General features: G+C 42.1%; 1 protein-coding gene across 1 annotated transcript in view; it reads right to left on the reverse strand.

Annotated features, from left to right (window-relative positions):
- The window catches only part of LOC8052053 (Down syndrome cell adhesion molecule homolog), a 244,907-nt gene that overhangs the window by 150,067 nt on the left and 74,909 nt on the right, over nucleotides 1–19,931 (reverse strand). The window contains exon 4 of the mRNA XM_042286473.1: nucleotides 15,391–15,552. Within this exon, the coding sequence (XP_042142407.1) occupies nucleotides 15,391–15,552 (162 nt within the window). The remainder of the gene's footprint in view (nucleotides 1–15,390; nucleotides 15,553–19,931) is intronic.

A 19,931-nucleotide genomic window follows, 5' to 3' on the forward strand; every position in this document is an offset into this window, starting at 1 on the left:
GACAGCAACCAATAAGAAAATCAGAACCTGGTTTGCTCACTATACATTTTAAACAAACGCTTTTAAATATAGCATTTTTGTCAGTATGCTGGTTTTTACCAATAAACCGAAAAGAACCGAGGGGTTTATGAGCCTACAAATATTCACCGCAATAAACCGGAAACTTCTCTCTTTGTGATAAAACAAACGAAAAAAAAAACGAAGCCGATTTTTAAAATAATAAACACCGAAAATGCCAAACCCTAGCTATATTGTCAATGTCCTGTTTTGACGCTGCGCTGTTTTGTGGCGGTGCTGTTTTGATCATGTCATATAACACCTGAGACTGTGGCGGAAGAAATTGGAAACGTTTTAGTAGAAGCCAAGGAACAGACACAGAAATGGACGTCTCAAACTCCGCTAACTGGTTTATTTCTCGACCAACCTGTATATACCCCGGAAGCCCTTTCCAACCACACTCTTCGCAGAAATCTGCTTTGTTCAAAACAGCGCCAAATGGAGAGAACATACGTGACACACAAAGAGATCAAGCGCACGCACAGACAAAAGAGGCCTTTATCTGTTTATCTGTAGGACATCTCGGGGCATTACAGTGACCTTGATAGAATTGTTGACGACAGCCCACATAAAACGAGGACACTGCAGGGCATCGCAGTGTCCTTGAAAAAAAATTGCCGAACTATCCTAAACAGTAGCACCGAAACCACACGTACCATCAAAAAAAAAAAAAAAAAAAACGAGAGAAAAACTATTTTGGGAGGAAGCACATCTTGGTGACCTCTAAACCGCGGCGATGGACCCTAACTGCATATTGTCCCCCTTAATCCCCCTTTATCTTTTTTTTTTATTTCCCTTCCTTTTTCTCGCGAATTGGTAAGTTCGTTTAAAGTCTCAGAAGCTTTTTTGGAGATTCTTCCATGTTGCATTGATGCTTGGCTTATGCAGTTTCCCATTGATTTAATTCTTATCGTCTCCTTAACGACCCTCTTGATATCATATTGCTCATTATGTAGAACGTCCGCTTCTGACCAGTGCGCAGTACAATTGTTGCATTCCTCGACGTGCTTTGCAATTTCCGAGTTCGGCGCTTTCGTGTTTACATTTCTCTTGCTCTAATAACCTATCGTTGGGCATCTCGAGGTTTGTCCCAAGTACTTGAACCCGCATATTAACGGAAATTTATATACCACAATTTCTTTGCACGGAACCGAAGGTTCTCCATGGGCCTTCTGACAGCATTTGTGATTTGACAGAAATGGCATAAACCTGCTCAGTTTGAAATCTGTGGAGAACACTACGTCTACTCCGAATTTGTTAGCGCAAGCCTTTAGGTTGTGGGAAAGGCCGTGGAAATATGAGATTACTGCTATCTTTTTCCTTTTTTTCTTCCCCTGGTGTCCATTTTGAAGTTTTATTTCTAACTGCCTTTTGATCAATTCCTCTTCATATCCTGCAGATTCCAGCCTGAACCACTGTTACTTAACCGCATTACGCATAAAATGAGAGCACGATTTACGCAATGCGCTTGTTACTAAGGATTTCACTACCCCTGCTTTAACCGATGTGGCGTGGCAACTCTTACTACTTACCTCAGGTCTTGCGTATTTTTCCCGTACACCCAACAAAGAGCTTGTTTGACATGTATGCGTAAATCAAGAAATTGCAGGACCCATTTTCAGGTTGTTCGGTCGTAAAGTTAAGCTCCCGGAGCTGCAGTTCTTACAATCGAATCCAAACACCGAGCATCCTTCTCTCGAAAAGCTCAAATAAAAATGTCATCAACGTACCTTTTCACCAAGCTCCCATTCAAGTTCTTTTCGTTAAGGGTTTCAGTCACGCGCTTACCTAAGGTGTTCAGACAGATTTATGCTAACATCGGTGCCACGAAAGAGCCAATGAGTACACCATCTCTCTGGACATATCTCCGACCATTATATTCAACGACTGTCGCCTGCAGATATAAATCAAGAAGAGAAAGGAAACTGTCGACGGCGATACCTGTTCTGGACTGAACATTTACCAGGTTGAGCTCTAGCACTTGCCTAGCCCATTGCATCAAGCAAGCCATCTCTAGCGAATAGTATAAATCCTAATGTCCATTGGCATAACTATACACTGTCTTCCATGAAAGTCTTCTAGGTCATCAATTAGTGCCTCTGAATTTCTCAATGAAAGGCTCCTTTCTACATTTCGAAAAAAAACCCGAGACCTTATTGTCCCAGTCTCGGTTTTTTTTTTTTCGAAATGTTGAGCCACCACCAGCTCGTTTGTGCCCTTACATTTTGTTCACTCCTTTCTAGCTGGATTACATTCAACCTTTTTTTGTAGAAATTTCGAGACGTTCCGCCGCCACGTTCCGAGTTTGTTGATTACCGTGCGAATGGGCATATTCGTTTTATGATCTTTCACCACAGTGACATGGTTAGCTATCACCAGCTCGCCTGCACACTCACTGTCTTTTCGCTGTTTTGATGCTGTTCTCTTCTGTCGCTGTGCACTTTTGTCTCTGCTGTTTTGTCGCGTGCTATTTTGACGCTGTGCTGTTTTGGCACGTGCTCTTCTGTCGCTGTGTGTTTATGACGCAGTACTGTTTTGTCGCGTGTTGTTTTGTCGCCGTGCTGTTTTGACGCTGTGCTGTTTTGACGCGTGCTGTTTTTACCGCGGTGTTTTGTCGTGTGCTGCTCTGTCATGGTGCCGACGGGATGGGCATGCGCCTAACTACCTCACAAAAGGCTGTATTGCAAAAGTTACTTCTGACATCCCAACAGGAAGTGATGACGTTTTGTTTGCGTTGAAGAAGTAGGATTAAGCTCGTATGTGTTTTCATTTGCAGAATGTGAGGAAGTCTGGAGAGACTGTTGCAAGCGAGTTCGATCATCAGGTTAAAGTAGCGTGGCTTTAGTTGTCATGCAATGTCAAACTGGACCTGAAGCGGCAGATAGTTGTCCAGCCTAACATTTATGTATGTGAAACATGCTACACATTGTTCGGGGACAATTTGCTGAATGTCCTGTTAAATGCTTTAAAAAAAAATGGAACCCATCTGCACAGAACTGAATAAGAGAAACAAGAGAGCCCTGAAAGTCCTTCATAAGTAGGCTGTTGCTCTTTTTAGTTGAGTCTACACCAGTGAAAATTGGTGTAATAGAGTCAGATTATTGCATTGGCCATCAGTGTGCATAAGGATCACTTGATCTATATGGAACTATTTTTGTCCTTTCTATGACTGCATGTCCACCAATAAAATAACAAGCCTTTTAGTGCGCTCATTTAGAAAACAACAACAACAAATACTCTAGCTTCGTTTTGTTGAGGGCCAGAGATTGAGTTGTTTGAGGAATAAAGCATTGTGAGTGTTTGAATGAAACTGTTCATTTTTATCTACCGGGAGTCCCCAAAACAAACCTTATAATCCGCAATAAAATAGCCCACAGATATCAACAACCCGAAACACGAGTATAGAGTCCTGACATATGACTCAGAATTATGACTATTTTTCAAATATTTGTATGACTGGTTACATTCGCGCACTAAAATTTTAAGTCTCGACTCCGATTAGGAAAATAAATAAACTGACTACGGCACAAGACATCTTTGCAAGTAATTTTTCTTTTGCGTATTTGAAGTTGAGACATAAAACGTTAATGCGATGATGTGATCAGTTAAGAACATATTTGAGGAAGTTTCCTCTAAGAACACGAAGTCGCTGATATACGCTGCCCATGTTATGCCTTAAATTTATTTTGGAGACAGCTGGTAAATTCATTTTCTAATCTTACCGCGTTTTCTTGTAAGTGCTCGTACTGTGAAAAAAAATACTACCAGGCTATTACCATCCTGAAGTTGCATAACTCATCAGCATCTCCTGGTTACATTGGGTGCTCATAAAGGCACTTTAGGTTGCATAACATATAGAGCTTTGAGTTGTCCACACATTTATAAATTGCACGAGATCTCATCAACTTTTGCTGTTTTATTTAGGCACTCGTGAATGAAGACGCTTCAGATAATCTAATTTCGGCCAAACATCTTTTTGCTCTCAAAAATGTCTAGAGAACAAGCTGCGACACGTATTCAGCAAACACTTGCATTGATCGAACAACCTACGGCGCGCCCTTCGCTCACCGATGAATGCCTGATAAAAGCAATTTCTATGTCAATAAGTGGCGCTTCCCACCCCTTACAAAAATGAACAATGAGTTTCAATTGACTTTCTATTGTGTCCCTATTGAGTCAATTGAAACTCAATGTCTAATGAGTTTGATCATTAGAAAGTCAATTTTGATTCTATTGAATTTACTCATTAGGAATGCAATTGAGACTGATCATAAGAAACTCAATATCGATTCTATTGACTAAACTCACTAGAGATGCAATTGAGTTTGATCATTAGAAACTCAATATCAATTCTAGTGAATTTACTCATTAGGGATGCAATAGAGTTTTATCATAAGAAAGTCAATATCGATTCTATTGAATTTACTCATTAGGAATGCAAATGAGTTTTGTCATTAAGAACTCAATATCGATTCAATTGAATTTACTCCTTAGGAAGGCAATTGATTTTAGTCAGAAGAAATTCAATATCGATTCTATAGAATTTGCTCATTAGGAAAGCAATTGAGTTTGGTCATTAGAAACTCAATATCGATTCTATTGAATTCACTCATTAGGAATGCAATTGAGTGTGGTAATAAGAAACTCAATATAGATTCTATTGAATTTACTCATTAGGAATGCAATTGAGCTTGGCCATTAAGATATCAATATATATTCTTTTGAAATAGCTCATAAGAATGAAATTGGGTTTGCTCATTAGAAATGGAATATGTATTTTATTGAATTTACTCATTAGGAATGCAATTGAGTTTGGTCATAAGAAGCTCAATATCGATCCTATTGAATTTACTCATTAGGAATGCAATTGAGTTTGGTCATAAGAAACTCAATATCGATTCTACTGAATTTACTCATTAGGAATGCAATTGAGTTTGGTCGTTTGTGGATTACTGCACCGAATGATTATTGCTTGTACCAATGTTTTTTTTCTATTATTCTATTAAGGGATAGAGACCAATGACGTCCAAACATTGTTTATCATTCATGAGACTTCCAAGGAGAAAATAGCAAACTGGGAACCTTAATAAATGCTGAGGTGGTCGCTGGCCAAATGAATACCTTTCTTTTGTAGGGTATATAAGGCGGTGGGGTAGTCACTGGGAGTACGATTAGTGGGTTGCGAGTGCTTAGTTATGATGTTTGTGTTCGTTTCCTCCATGTGCTTTGTTTCCTTCATGTTGCATGATTTAAGGAATTATACAAAAAGATTCGCAACCAGTTGCAATTTTTTTTAAACGCAGCTGTAATAAATTCTATTGAGACACGTTGCAAAAATTCAATTGAAACTCAATTACAATTTTTTATTGAAATTCAATAGCAAAAGTTCTATTGAAACACTATTGCCAAAATTCAATTAAGACACAGTGGCCAATACCCTGGTACGGTTCAATAGGGACTCATTAGAAAAAGTCAATTGAGTTTAAATTAAAACTGAATGTGGTCTATTGAGTGAGTCCTTTCATCGATTTAAACTATTTGAAATCTGTCCAAGCAGAGGATATTGTATTCTCGAGGCGCAAGTGGCTGACGAACTAGCGCTCCGCATTGACACTGCTATCCTAAAGCACAAACCGAAACATGGCACGATATGTAATTGCACGAGAGACATGAGTCACTCGGTACTCCGGCTCTAAGTTTTGTTCCAGAGTGCCAATAAATTAATCTTGACTGCAAGTAAGGTTACGTGAAAATTCCAATTTCTTGATATACATAGCTTCAAAGAATAATGCTCGTAGTTTACAGATTCCTGAGGGATATATAAACTACGAGCAGAAATCATGGGTTTTGCAGTGTATATCTACATAAAACGGATAGATAGCGGCTCTATAGTGTTTTGCCGGGCTCAGTGAAAAATATCAAGAACCGATCATTTTTATCGCACGTTCCATTAAGCTCTCGTGATATTTGTTTTCTAATGATGTAGAAAGTTCTACGCCAGATATAACGTAGGAACCGGTCATAGTAAGATACTATTTCCGTCAGCATGTTACAAAACAAAAAGGCTTAACTCAAGCAAAATAGTGAAACGAAGATTTAGGGAGAAAGAAAAAGAACAGCAGATAAGGTTTTCTTTGGCAAGAAAGCGACGTAAAAGAAATTCCTAGAGAACTGGAGAAAGCTTGAAGTGAGAGGAGCACTTACTCGTTTTGCAGACTTCCCCAAGGAGTTCCCGATTTGATCAAGAGCTCTCCCAACGCTAGCGGGTCGAGAAAGTAAGACAAATGGACGCCCCTCTAAGGCCAGTCAGGCGAACCCGCTCCAGAAGAGGTTTTCTTGCTGTCGTTGTTGTTGTTGTCGGCGAGATGAGCTCGACTTCCTCTACCCGTTTCAAGTGCGAAAGCTCCGGCGGCCAAACGAAATTAGCGGGATCCCCGAATTGCATCTCCAGAAGCGCTTCGCCCTCGCTCTTTTCCCGGGGGAGTCCCCAGGGAAGGAAGGATTTCAAGTGGACTCGCTCCTTCGAGGGGTTTCGGGAAAATAGCGGGTCCTCGACGCGGTAGAGCGGAATAGAGAAATATACGCGTTTCGGGAGCGGTTTTTATTTCTTCCCAAATTATACGCGGGACCGTACGCGCCATTACCGGCGGAAAGGGCATGGACGGTTGTTTTCCGAGAGCTAATGAAAGAGAGCGGATTATGATGTACGTTTGATGGCCCGCGCAGCTCAGGTGCTCAACCGAACGTACCTATACCTGTTCGCGCGCGAATGCATCTCTAAAAGAGAAGAAACTTTCAAGGGGAGACGACCATCGAAAGGTCAGAGGTTATGAAGGTAGCGTACGGCGGGCTGACCTTGGTGTCAAAACAGGGCGAGTCGGGATTGGAAAGTATCAGGGATTACTTCGGTGCTGAAAAGAGGCACTATGACCAGTTTCACCGTGACGGCTCACTTGGTTTCTCGAACGAGCAACGCGCCAGTTGTTATACCATAAAGTAACCGATGTAAATAAACTTATCGTGTCTGAATATTAACCGTGCAATTTCAGTTATTTTCTGCCATTCACCGCTAAACAAGCAATATGTAGTTTTATTTCGCCGCCTGGGATGCATGCCTAGAACATACGTGAGCGTTGGGCGATGGACGACATAATCAGCTATGAAACCAGAAAAAGCTTCTAAGCATGAAAATTTACAAGACGGTGCTGTGGAATAATTTTGTATATTTTTATGAAAAAATCAGTCATGCTCGATTGATGGTAAAGAGACTTTAGAATATATACTTGTTTATTAGAGTAACTAAAAGCTAGAATATGGCGTTCATAAATTTCTTTACAGCCAACTCGTCATTGACGGAAAAAGGGTGACATGCTCGAAAACCCGGCAAAGCGCTGAAGAAACGCGACTTGGCAGTGTGTCGAATTTCAGCCAGAATATGTTTCTGACTTTCAATTCGCAGTATGAAGAGCTTACACTGAAGTCTGACTAGCAGATAGTATCACAAACCTTATAACTGTAAGTTTCCCAGCTATAGATAGCGTAATATGGTTATACAAATTACGCGAACTCTGTTATAAAACGGTAGTTGACAAGCAGACGACGTCTGCAAAGGCAGCACGCCGCCGCGGCTCCTGCTAGAGCGACCTTCCCCCAATACTTGGATCTTGAAATGGGAGACTAGTGGGGTACTCTGCTCTTCAAGCGGATCATATTCACTCTGGAGTTCCTTCAACGTTTAAGTGAAAGTAGTGGACTGTAAAGCGCCGTTCACACTCTTGCGACCGAGTACGACCGAGAGAGACCAGACCGGTTTTTAAGCCTTTTGCGACTTCTTAGGACCGGATGCACTGCAGCGGAGGTGGTCCTAAGAGATCGCAAGAGGCTTGAAAACCCGTCTGGTTTCTCTCGGTCTTACCCGGTCGCAAGAGTGTGAACGGGCCGTAAAGGTTGAACTCCGTGGAGCGATTCTACGACGAATAACTGACGAACCTCGCACGGCGGCACGCTTGCTTTTCGAACGACGCCGCACTCATGGTGCTGATGTGGCACGCAGAGCAAAAGCCGCCGGGCGAAATTCGTCAATTTTTCTCAGCATATTCGCCCACGGAATCTAGTCTTCAGACTAGTATATTGAATTCACGAAAAAATGGAAGAGTATAAACAAGCTGGTGTAATTTGAACTTAATTACGAAGAATCTCAATAGGGATGCGAGACAAAGACAGCACAATCATGTGCTTCTTCGTCGTTATATTATATATATATGTTTTCTTTAACTGCATAATAAAATAATGCGTAAAGAATTCTACAGGAAAGACAAGCCTTCGCGTAAATTGCAATATGGCATAAAAAAAGATTAAGCAGTTCTGTGTTAATTTAGAATTCAATCAATGCGACAGCTGCGAAAGGTCTTGGCGAAGTCGTTGTTCATTGGCGTCGCGTTAACGTACCGTAAAGTTGGTGAAAAAAAATACATTCGGAACGAAATAGGCATTTGACTACTTTGTTCCGAACGCTTTTGTTTCCTTTTTGTTTGTGAAAGCGCGTCTCCTACCACGAGCTTTTGACATTGGCTGTGCTACAAATACATTTTTTTCTCGGCTATTTTTTTTTTCAGAAAACGCGACTTAGGCATCATGTACTACAAAAACGCTAATTATAGAACGGGTCTTTAACGCTTTGGCGTAGGTCAGCAATAAAGAAAAAGAAAGATGTGGCATAGGTCAGTGGTACCGCCTCCGCTTCTCACTCATCTAACCTAGGTTTGATTCCCGCGGGCAGCGGGCGAGATTTTCTCAAGGATTTGGCAACATTGACGACAGAAGCCCTACATTGCCAACGAGAACTACCAGAAATACAATGACTACAACACCCACAAATACAAATACATAAAAAACTACGACAAAATAAACAACTAGAACATTAAGAACGGACGTCACTTCCAGCGATGGGAAGAGCCCACAACAGCTATCGCTGTAAAACTCACTTCTTCGTCGGGGTTCTTCAGCTAGAAGTAAATTACAAGGACTTGATTCTGAGTAAACCCCGCTCAATTATCGCGCCATTTGTTTCTCTAACCTTGAACAATTGTCAGAATTCCCGAACCCAATGAACCTGTCCCTCCATGGATTCGCCTCCAACCTCGTGAGAGCATGACGCAACCGTGACCTAACTCTCCACACCCGAAGCAACCACGGTGATTCGATATCATCCAGGCAATCAGGGCGGGACGCCGAGTAGTAATGAGTGCACGGAGGGCGGCAGGGCGTGCTCAAAGTGAGCTTATAGACTGAGCCTCGGGCATCGCTCGAGGGGAAACTGCATCAGGAATCAGCGAGGCGGCGTACGGTTCACTCCCGACGTGAGCAACGTGAGGCCGGAACCCCGTCCGGCGGCGGTGACCCTAAGCCTCTCGTCTAAGCCTTCTGCTTTTTCTCCGCTCTGGGTGTGATCGATGAGTGCGGAACCAGACACGACCGACACGACGAAGAGTCTGGCAACAATAGGGCCGCCGCGAATATTGACCCCGACGAGATTTGTGTTGATATACAAGACATTTGCGTCGACTGGGAGCGATTAAGGGAGGGCACCGCTGGTTTAGGGGCAGGGAAGGGAGAGAAGGGCAATAGCACCTTGAAGACAAGACCTGCGCCTCCTCCCGCCCCACACGTAATGACTTGTAGATCCACGAGGCGCCGCCTTGCTCGCATCAGCGTCTCCGCCAGCGCATCTTCTCGACGCTAGTGCCCAGGGACGGCACGACGAACCCGTTTGCCGCTTCGCGGCGTCTCTCGTCGAGAATCAGCATGTTGTGCGCTAGAAGTGGGCCGGGGACCAACAAACGACGACGTCATGCTCGGGCCTTGTCTTTTACGTGGTATTGGAAAGGGACCCCTACGCAGATGTGAAGGCGTCTGTGAACCTTAATGGCTTCACCAAAAACTGGCTTTTGATGTGTTGTGTTACGGGGCTGAAAGGTTCCGTGAGTGTGAAGTCCATGACCCGGCAGCGCACAATCCCGCCATTCTTTACTGCGTTCAAGTCTTGTCATCAAAACATATCTGGCTTGTGTTCGTAGGTTATCTAAAGTCTGCTTGATACACGCTAAAGGGTTAGAAATCTGCTAAATTGTTTCTTTATATACAAACTGAAAGCAAGATCCATTGGTGAATTCTTAGGGAATGCGTCAGCATTACCCTTGGCAAATGCCACACACGTCTCCCTTAGAAAAACGCTAACGCTCACTCTTTCAATTTTCTGTTTTGGCTTTGTCTTCTGCTTCCTCTATTTGTTGCTGCCTCTTTTGGCCTTCGTTGCGGGGTCAGTGTTAAAGGTTTTCCAAAAGGAGACGTGTGTGGCGTTTCCCACGGGTCATGCTAACCAATTCCTTAACAATCCACTAATGGATCTTCCTGTTTGTTTTTTTCCGGTAAAGTGAGCTTGCCGAGCCCCCTTCGCTCTGTCGCACGCAAACCCGCGTCGGTTTGCCGCTTCTTGCGACGCAATTGGGCCATCCGAACTGGGCGCTGCTTCTGCGCCTCTGTCTCTTCCGCCCGCCTTGCACGCTTAACAGCGGCATTCGCTGCCTGACGCTGTTTTCGCTGTTCGCCGGTTACTCGTGCGCGCATTGGCTTCCGCCCCGTGACGTCACCTCCCTCTCGCCTTTGTCCTTCACCACTCGCCATCTCTTTCTACTGCTTTGTCTACAGACGGACGTCGCCAGCCTTACGCTGTCATGTAGGTAGGTCGGTAGGCGTCATGTAGTCAGCATTCAATCTACGGATTGAATGCTGACTATCGAATTCACCCTTACAGAAATTATCAATGAGTTTCAATAGACCGATCTCACCCAGCGTTCTACGCATGCTCGACGCCGTCGTGACTTTAGTTCACAAGAGTCAGACGGCAGTGCACGAAAGGGCTCGTGCCGTCTCGTGATCTACACGTGCAGTGTCCCAGGATGGTTGTCGCACGTGCAGAAAGACTAACGTTTCCTCGATGCATTGCGACAGCGGTGGCATAGTCAAACTAGCTGGCGAGATCGGTCTATTGAGTTTCTAATGTGTTCTTATAGAATAGACTGGAAACTCGATTGAAACTCATTGATAATTTTTTGGGCAGTTTGCCTTCGTGGAATTGTCAAACGTTATGTGTTGGGGATATGAGTAGCTTCCTGAAAATGTAGAGGATCGATATCAGGAATGTTTAGTGCACTCCTTTCGCGATAACCGCTCATCTGTGTGAAACAGCGCAGGTTGATAGAAGCTCATATATTTTCCAGCAAATTGGTAGTTGCCTGAATTTGGACACCATTTGTCCTTCCGGTGGGTACATTTTCTACGCTTTCTATCAAACAACGTTAAGTAAATAATATTAATAAAAAAATCTTGCGAGCACTGATGTCAGACGCAACATATCTACTGCATTGTTTTTTTTTTCCAAACAATTCTACTAACACAAAGCTGCGCTGTAGCGACGAGTACGATCTCTAATTACAGTCTTTAAAATACGTTTTTTTTTATTACATGTAGTTGTGCTACACAGCCTAATGCCACGGATGTCAACTAAACAAAGAAAAATATCGTAGTACCAGCACATTTCTAATATTTCGCGAACCTTTGGGTTTGCAAACTGCGAAAATTAAAAAAAAAGACCAACACATCAACACAAAAAACACACACATATTATCGAATGCGAGACTCATCGTGTATGATCTGATTTTTAATCTATTCGTTGAATCCCAAATTACAGCAATGCTCGCAGAAACCGACAAGTAGATTCAAACTACATGGATGGAAGGTCAAAGATCACACAAAAAAGTAGCCGATATTCCCGTTTCAGAAACACCTTGTTCAGCGGAAGGCCATAACAATAAAAGAAACTTTCGAGGACTCCCAGGGGTCCCATTGAATGAGACGGTGTAATGTCTGGACGGGCAGTTAAAGCGACGCCAGACATCGCTTCAAAACATTCGGTGCGATTTTGTTACATGAGGCTTTTCTTGTTTTATCTGAGCATGTCGTGCGTGACACGGTGGGCAGGAATTTACTGATTCTTTTAGATCGACAGAAAGAATACTGTAAAACTATACCCATATAAAATAATAGCATTGGAAGTTTCCTTTTCAGCCAATGATTCATTAAACTAACCAATAACATAATTAACGTTTCAGGCGTTTATTTTCGGCGGCGTTCAACATAGGTTGCCATTTATTTAATAAAATTAAACAAACGAGAAAATAAGCTTATACTATAAAGTCTTCATAGAAAACTAAAATAAAAGCACGCCTATATTATGACTTCAATTCAAGCACTTGTGAATAAAAAAAAAACAAACGAGAGCTGTCAAAAATAGTTAGTGGAAATTTAGGTATTGTAATAAGTACGGAACGTTTATCTCAAAATTATTGTTTCTTGTAATGTTTTTTAATAACACAGGATCTTCCTTGAACAATGTCTACAAAAGGTGCTCTAAGGTTGAGCAAGTGACATGCTCTAAATTTATTTTGTTTTTGGCGCGTCCAAAAACATAAAATTGGCGTGTTTAATCGGATCGCAGCTTCGTTTTTAGAACAAAAACGACTCTATAACTTTAATTATTTCTGGCGTCCTTCCAAGTCACGAGGCGCGTTGTATTTAGCATTTGCCATTGCTTTATGGAGAGTGCATGAAGTACAAGATCAATGTAATCTCTCATTTACATTCTGCATATTTTAGAGAACCCCACAAAGACGAGTTGTTTTAAGCAAAGTATGCCCTCGGTTAATAACAGTCCTGCAAAGGAATGTTTAATCAATTGTTGTTTTTTTACGTCGAATATAAATGGAAGTGTTCGAGAGCGTCTTACATGAGACTACTAGCTCCGCGATAGCATTTAATCAGGTTAACAAGCTTATTATTCATTCAAATATACGCGACCGAGTATTCAACATGCAAGCAAGCACTGGAGCGCAAGTTGGAAAGTCTGACTCTCTGTTTTCGCAAAGTGAGCAAAATAAGGCGGAAGTTCAAAATGCCCTGAATGTGAAAATATTTAGTTATGCAGAAGTTAATCTCGTACGCTTCGTTTTTGACATTTATTTCTATTTATTATTTATTGAAACGCTCGTGCTCTTGCCTCTCGGGTGAGCAAGAGCACGAGCGTTTCAATATATAATAAATCGAACTCCTGCCTCTCTTGTGAGCGGTTAAAACCACGAATATTGGGGTTTGAATTTGGTCATCGTTGCTCAAACAACGCAGTAGGGGAACTGGTTATTTGAACTCGGACCCCTCACGTCCTCCGGAACCGAGTTACGGCGAGATAGATTGGATTACAGCTATTTCGTGTTCCGGTAGTTTATTTATAGTTTGTTCGTTAGTTGCGGCACATATTTCGTTTTGAGAAACAGGTGTTATCAAAAGTTTGCTTTGCAAACACAGGTATAAGCTTGCTTCTTTTTTTTTTTTTTTTCTTTTACTGCTTCGCCGTACTTTTGGAATTGGGCAGTTCGTGAGGAAGCCGCAGTATGGCGCGACGGTGCAGTCATAACCTATAACCAACGGAGGGTGGCGTGAGCTGGTGGAAACCAGGAAGCGAAAACTACAGAACTGGTGGATGCTAGTTCACCAAAGGGGATAAACGAATCCCCACTGGCTAGGTCCTCAACTCTACGGGACCGCCCCATTCAAAAGGGAAGAGCCGCAAACCATCATCATCATCGTCTCGATAATACAGACCCCGGTAAAGTGGTTACTCCGCTATCTACTTATACAGCATTTTCAGTGGCAAGCCGACAAAAACCATAAGTTTTTTTTTTGTTTTTGTTTTTTCAACTCAGATTATGGACGCATTACGGGAAGAACAGAGGTGTCGAAATTAACGAGACATAAGTACAAAACGAGCGTGTTGGTAACGGTAATTAGACATGAGGAAGATACATAGAAAGGGGGACGGACAACGAAGACTTCCGCCATGGAAGTCTTCGTTGTCCGTCCCCCTTTCTATGTATCTTCCTCATGTCTAATTAACGAGACATACATCGCTGAATCATCTCCATTCTGGTTCTGAACAAGTACGAGCGCTCAGTTTTCAAACATCATCTTGCATGAGTCAGATAATATGCCGTGGCAATCTCGTTTGCATGCGAGCTCTCGATTATAGTATAGAAGAGTTTTCTCGTTTGGGCAGCGTCACCGGTATGTTTCGGTCGTCGCTTGGTTGTTTCAGCTTGCATCGTCCTCGACTGTGCAACACAATATTATTTCGGTCGCATGTTTATTTGTTTTTGTAATAAGGGGCTAGTGCAATTACATTTCGGTCGCATGTCTTTTTGTAATAAGGGGCGAGTGCAATTACATTTCGGTCCCTATATGACCCGTCGGTCGCGTACGGAAGTAAATATTGGATGTCGTGACGAAGCGGGAGTGTGGTTGGAATGAACAAATAGTCAATAGACCCGAAGGAAAAACTGAGTAAAAAAAAAGTAAATGAGGATCTAAAATTGAGAATGCGGATCGTGCTTCCTGTCTTTCTAAATACGGCGATTCATTTGTACAGATCTATACAGCCAATAAAGCGTAATAAAGTGTACGGTGTGAAAATTAATAAATTAGTTCAATGCCATACCCTTTCGAGAGTATTTCTGTTACGTTTTACGTTACGTCTGCTCAGTTATTTTAGTTTGCATTGTGCAATGGCATAATTTCTGAAATGTTTTCGGACATTAAGAGAACATCTGAAAAAAAACAAGATTTTCAAAATAACTTTTACAATAATATTATGCTTATATTCAATAATGTTTGGGCGCTTGTGCTTTAGGCGTCAAGACCTGGGTCGGGCCAAGCCTGGTTAGGTGGGGTCGTGTTGGGTTGACTAGGGTCGGGTGGGATCAGGACGGGTCGGGTCGGGTTGGGTCGGGCTGGGTCAGGTCGGGTCGTGTCGTGCCTGCTACGATCGGGTCGGGTCGGATCGGGTCGGGTCGGGTCGGGTCGGGTCGGGTCGGGTCGGGTCGGGTCGGGTAGGGTCGGGTCGGGTCAGGTCGGGTCGGGTTCTCCGCCATGATTGATTTACGTCTAAATAGTCGGTCATCTAGTGGCTGGATAGCTCAATTAAATGATCAGTATTGTCACAAGTTCCACTCTACTACAAGCGAACAACATGAAGTAGTGCGCGATTCGACAAGACGGTATCAAAGATTAAGGCGGATGATCAAAGGCGAATTTATCGAGGGGTGTCCTGCGTACTCTACTAACCCCGCCTTAACATCCACTTCATTTGTCTTTATTTTGACGTTTGCGATCAGTTGCCACTCTAATCTAATGTGGACGTGTAGAGGTTTGAATCTGCGAACTCACCTGTGCTTCCCAGTGTTCCAACAGTGACTCCATCGTCTCGAACCCACGACGTCACTCTGACGTAATCCTTCACTGCGGGGGGCACGTGACATCGAAGCAGAGCCGCGTTATTCCGAATGACGTACACGTCGTACGCATTGGCCACGAACTTCTGCAGCACCACTGCAACAGAGGCACAAACAAGTTGCACATTCTGGTGTCTAACTTACGCGGGTGTACTATTAACGTAAAGAAAATAAATAGTACTTCGGGCGTGTTATTCACGTTAAAAAATAAATACTATCGCGAACATGACAAAATAATATTGTAACACTGCCTTTGAACAATACCCCATTTGCCTTGATGGCGAGGGAAGTTAAGCGCACAACAACGAGCATCATGCTGTAAGTGTACAGAGTGTGCACACTTAAGGCCCGTTCACACTCTTACGACCTCTTAAAACTGGGTTCCTCAAAACCTCTTACAACCAGAGGACACACTGGCGCCATCTATTGGGTAGCTGTGGAAACTTGGCGGTCCGGCATATTTTCTATTTCTCTCGCGCATTATCCTTTCTTTCTTGGCTCGAAAAACTTTTGTTAACGTTATAAACGAGCCGTTCTTATAAGTATTACGCACATTTGACATCGGAAATCCCGAAAAACCTTCATTCTTGTGAAACGCAGTTCCAGGGTCACCGTATAGATGGCGCCAGAATGCCTGTGTGTTCCCTCGTCTTAAGAAATTTTAAGAAGTTTTGACAGATCTCGTCTCTCTCGGTCGTACTCGGTCGCAAGAGTGTGAACGGGGTTTTAAGCGAACCAGCGGTCACGAAGTTTTTTTTTTATTAAAAAAATAGCCGGCGAAGCTATTAGTGTGATATGTTTTAGCTGAGTTTGTGACTTTACAATGCCACGTACAGTGCTAATCACACTTGTCTATAACGCGCGAGCGTGCGGCTTTCTCTGGGGAGCGCTAGACTGGTGGCATTCGCGGAAACTAAGCTAGTCACGTGCCGCAACATGGAACGGCCCGCTCGAGGGGTGTCCTGCGTACTCTACTAACTTGATAAGCGATAAAAGTAAAGTGCTTAATTATATTTTTTTGTTTTTTGATGACGACATCGTTGATACGCCTTCACGCTATCGTTTGTTTATTGTTCTAGCAATGATGTTTGTAAAAAGCGTGCGAGCAGCCTTCCGCGTTCGCCGCCAGCTGATAGAGTGGGCAGGACACCCCTCGAGAGGGCCGGTCCATGTTGTGCCACGTCACTAGCTTAGTTTCGGCGAATGCCACCAGTCTAGCGCTCCCCGGAGAAAGCCGCACGCTCCCACGTTATAGACAAGTGTGATTAGCACTGTACCTACATACTCCACTCGATACACCGAATACTGGAAAATGTCAACGCGTGTAAATAATTACGGTTACCTAATGCTTAAGTTCACGCTTCCCAAACTTAAAAATTGTCTGGATAAAAACAGAGAAATATATTGATGTTGAAGGAATTTTTGTTTTCTGATTTTCGCGATGTCTTCCTAAAACCATATGAGTGTGCATATTTCTTTTTGTACTCAGTGCTTATTTTATTATTGTATAATTTATTTCTGTTATTCTTGCGTATTGATGTTCGCGCGCATGAGCCCTGTTTTTTAAATAAGGGGGTCAAATACATATTAAGTTATCTCGGCACAGTTCTTTCCTTGGTTTCCTCCATGGAAGTACATTGATTTGAATAAAGTGATTATTAATTATTATTATTATTATTACGTTAAGTGGCCACTTGGGAAAAAAAACCAAATAGTTAAATGTGGCCCCTCCCCGATACCCCGTGTAACTAAAAAAAAGCATACGTGTCATGTTCGCGCTTTAATGTGCATTCAGTATTATATAAGGCAAGAATTGTTAAAGGCAATATGGCTACTCTTGCTGCATTAAATTTGTTTTCTTTTTGTAAACGAAATGGGGTATAAATCTTTATCTTACGGAATATTTTCTAAGCGTTTTTTTTTTGCCTGATTACTATTGAACTATTTTCATAAGTGGAGATTAAGTACGATTTACAAATTATAGTAATTTATCATTTGAATAAGTGTACTTTTCTAGCTATGCTTAGCATATTGGAGATATTCTAGAACCTTCCCTATTTATGTATTTATTTCCCGTGTTGATGAAGCACAACACTACTTTTCATGTTTTTAAGATTTGTATTTACATTTATTTATATTTTTATACGTATGGCTGTCCAAAGGGCTCAATCAGGAGGGGAGGACACATTTTGGTGTTCCCTTGTGGAATGCAAACCCCAACACACACACCATTTTTCGATATTATTTGATGGGAAGGCACAGCGCCAACTCCCGTCTTGCGTCGAAGCAAATTCAGTATCTCTCCACCACACTTTTATTTAACTCCCAACATTAAACGAGACAAGCACGTTAAATCTGATTCCCGTCGCGTCCTTAGATGACTAGAATACGTCAAATTCACTCGGAAATGTTCTACCAAAGAGGTAAAATAATAGCCCATAAAACCCTCGTTAGGCCAAGTTTAAAGTATGGATTCGTTTTTTGGTACTCGTATTTAAAAGGCGAATATAATCTGCTCGATTCTGTTCAGGCTAAAATAGTCAGATCTAGTTATAACAGGTACGACAGACATCTCTCCCCTGCCACCGCCATGACCTCTCTGACTCGAGTCCCTTTCTTTCTGGTGCATCATAGAGCTGATAAAAATGCGACGTAGAATTGTTAATGAGGACTGTGGCAATGAGCGTACCAAATACATTTCTGTCGCTGCTATCTCACGCGATCACACGCACAAGCCAGTATTGGCTTATGTGGGATTTATATTTAAACCATCTTTTAAGAAGCAAGTAAAAATTATTTTGTATTGTATTGTATTCAGCATTTAAGCATTGAGCCATGAAAGTTTTAAATTACTTGTTTTAGAAATGCCTTCTTTCCACGTACGGTTGAGATGTGGAATAACGTCGACGGGCGCACGCGCATGCTTGCGTACCATGATTCTATTTCAGCAGTTATGGATGTTTTTTCTATTAATGTGTGGTCAATCTGAAATGTATGTTTGTTCTTATTGTTGTTTTCTCTTTCACCAATACCGAGCATCATTGTATTCCTACTCCTGCAGTGACCTCAAGTGAGGTCGCGGTATGCGCAAATAAATAAATAAATGATAGAAGTTCATTGAACCGGAAAGCGTGCTTCTTTGCGTATACAGTGTTATGGCGAGAAAGCGACCATTCAGAACGCGTATGACTCATTGAAGTAGTTGCGTCAACAAGGTGTCGCCGTCCAGCGCTGAAAAAAGAATCAACACAAAAATAATGAAGTTGGCGCTTATTTGTAAGTTGTGGTGGGGTTCAATAAATCCAGTCGTGCCCCGTCGGAGCCCAACTGCATTACGTTTAAGCAATCGACATGCAAAATGACCATCCCAAAACGCTGAAATGAGTGATAAGGCGCAGGCGAGCTGGTTTACGTTCATAATTTAAGACAACCCTGAGACAGTGAAAACTAGAAGGACAAACACGACGAAGTCTTAAAACACAGCTGCGAATTTTAACTTTCTGACTCGTCCTTTTTATAAAACGACCAGCACCATCCCTAAAACCTCCTACCGTCAACCGTTCTTTTTTCATCGGGGCCGTTGGGCCTTGCGTATTTGACGTGTACCGTGGGTTGACGGTAGGAAGTTCTATGGATGGTGGGGATCGTTTTATGAAAAGGGCGAGTCAGAAAAATAAACTCACAGCTGTGTTTTGAGATTTCGTCTTGCTTGTCCTTCTTGTTTCCCGTGGGGCTGTCTTAAATCATAAATCTAAAATACACACACACACAAAAAAGGAACCGTTACCGAAAATATGCGACGCTACTTCAACCACATCGATCTGAGGTAACTCAAAATATGTTTATTTATTCATTTACTTGCTTACAAAATCTACCAACCGCAAATATTGTCGAAGACAAACAAAATAAAGACTTTTACTACATAAAAACTGTTTTCGTACTCTGGAAATGAACCTGAGCTGGTGCGAGCAAGTATGCTCGCAAATGATGCTCCTGGACTCCCGATGGCGGTATATCCTCCTACGAATGGACAATCTGCAAAATCGTCTTACCGAAATACGCAACAAAAAAAAAAAAAAAGAAGAAAATACAGGGTTTACGAAGCAATACAACCATCGATGATCGATCGTTCAAAACAAGGGTAGTGGAACCGTTAACGAACTAGAAAAAAATACAGGCTTTTCATTCACGATAAGACAAGCTTAAAAAAGCTTAAAATTTAAAACAGAAATGAAAAGCAAAAATACTTTTTCTATTTCGTTGAGTTAACATTTTATATAACTGCCAGATGAAATAATGGAAATATAATATTAGTATGATGATTTTATTGTTATTTACGAGAAAAAATTAAACCTGTTAAAACAATTCGCCAAATTAAGCACATCAAGACTTCCTGTTCATAAGACAATTCGTCATGCCTGTCTCATGAGACCGCTCCTCTGTTACAATGCGTGTAATAACGTTTGTCTAAAGTAG

Source organism: Ixodes scapularis, unplaced genomic scaffold, assembly GCF_016920785.2.
Source record: "Ixodes scapularis isolate PalLabHiFi unplaced genomic scaffold, ASM1692078v2 PGA_scaffold7__128_contigs__length_106722199, whole genome shotgun sequence".
Lineage (NCBI taxonomy): Eukaryota > Metazoa > Arthropoda > Arachnida > Ixodida > Ixodidae > Ixodes > Ixodes scapularis.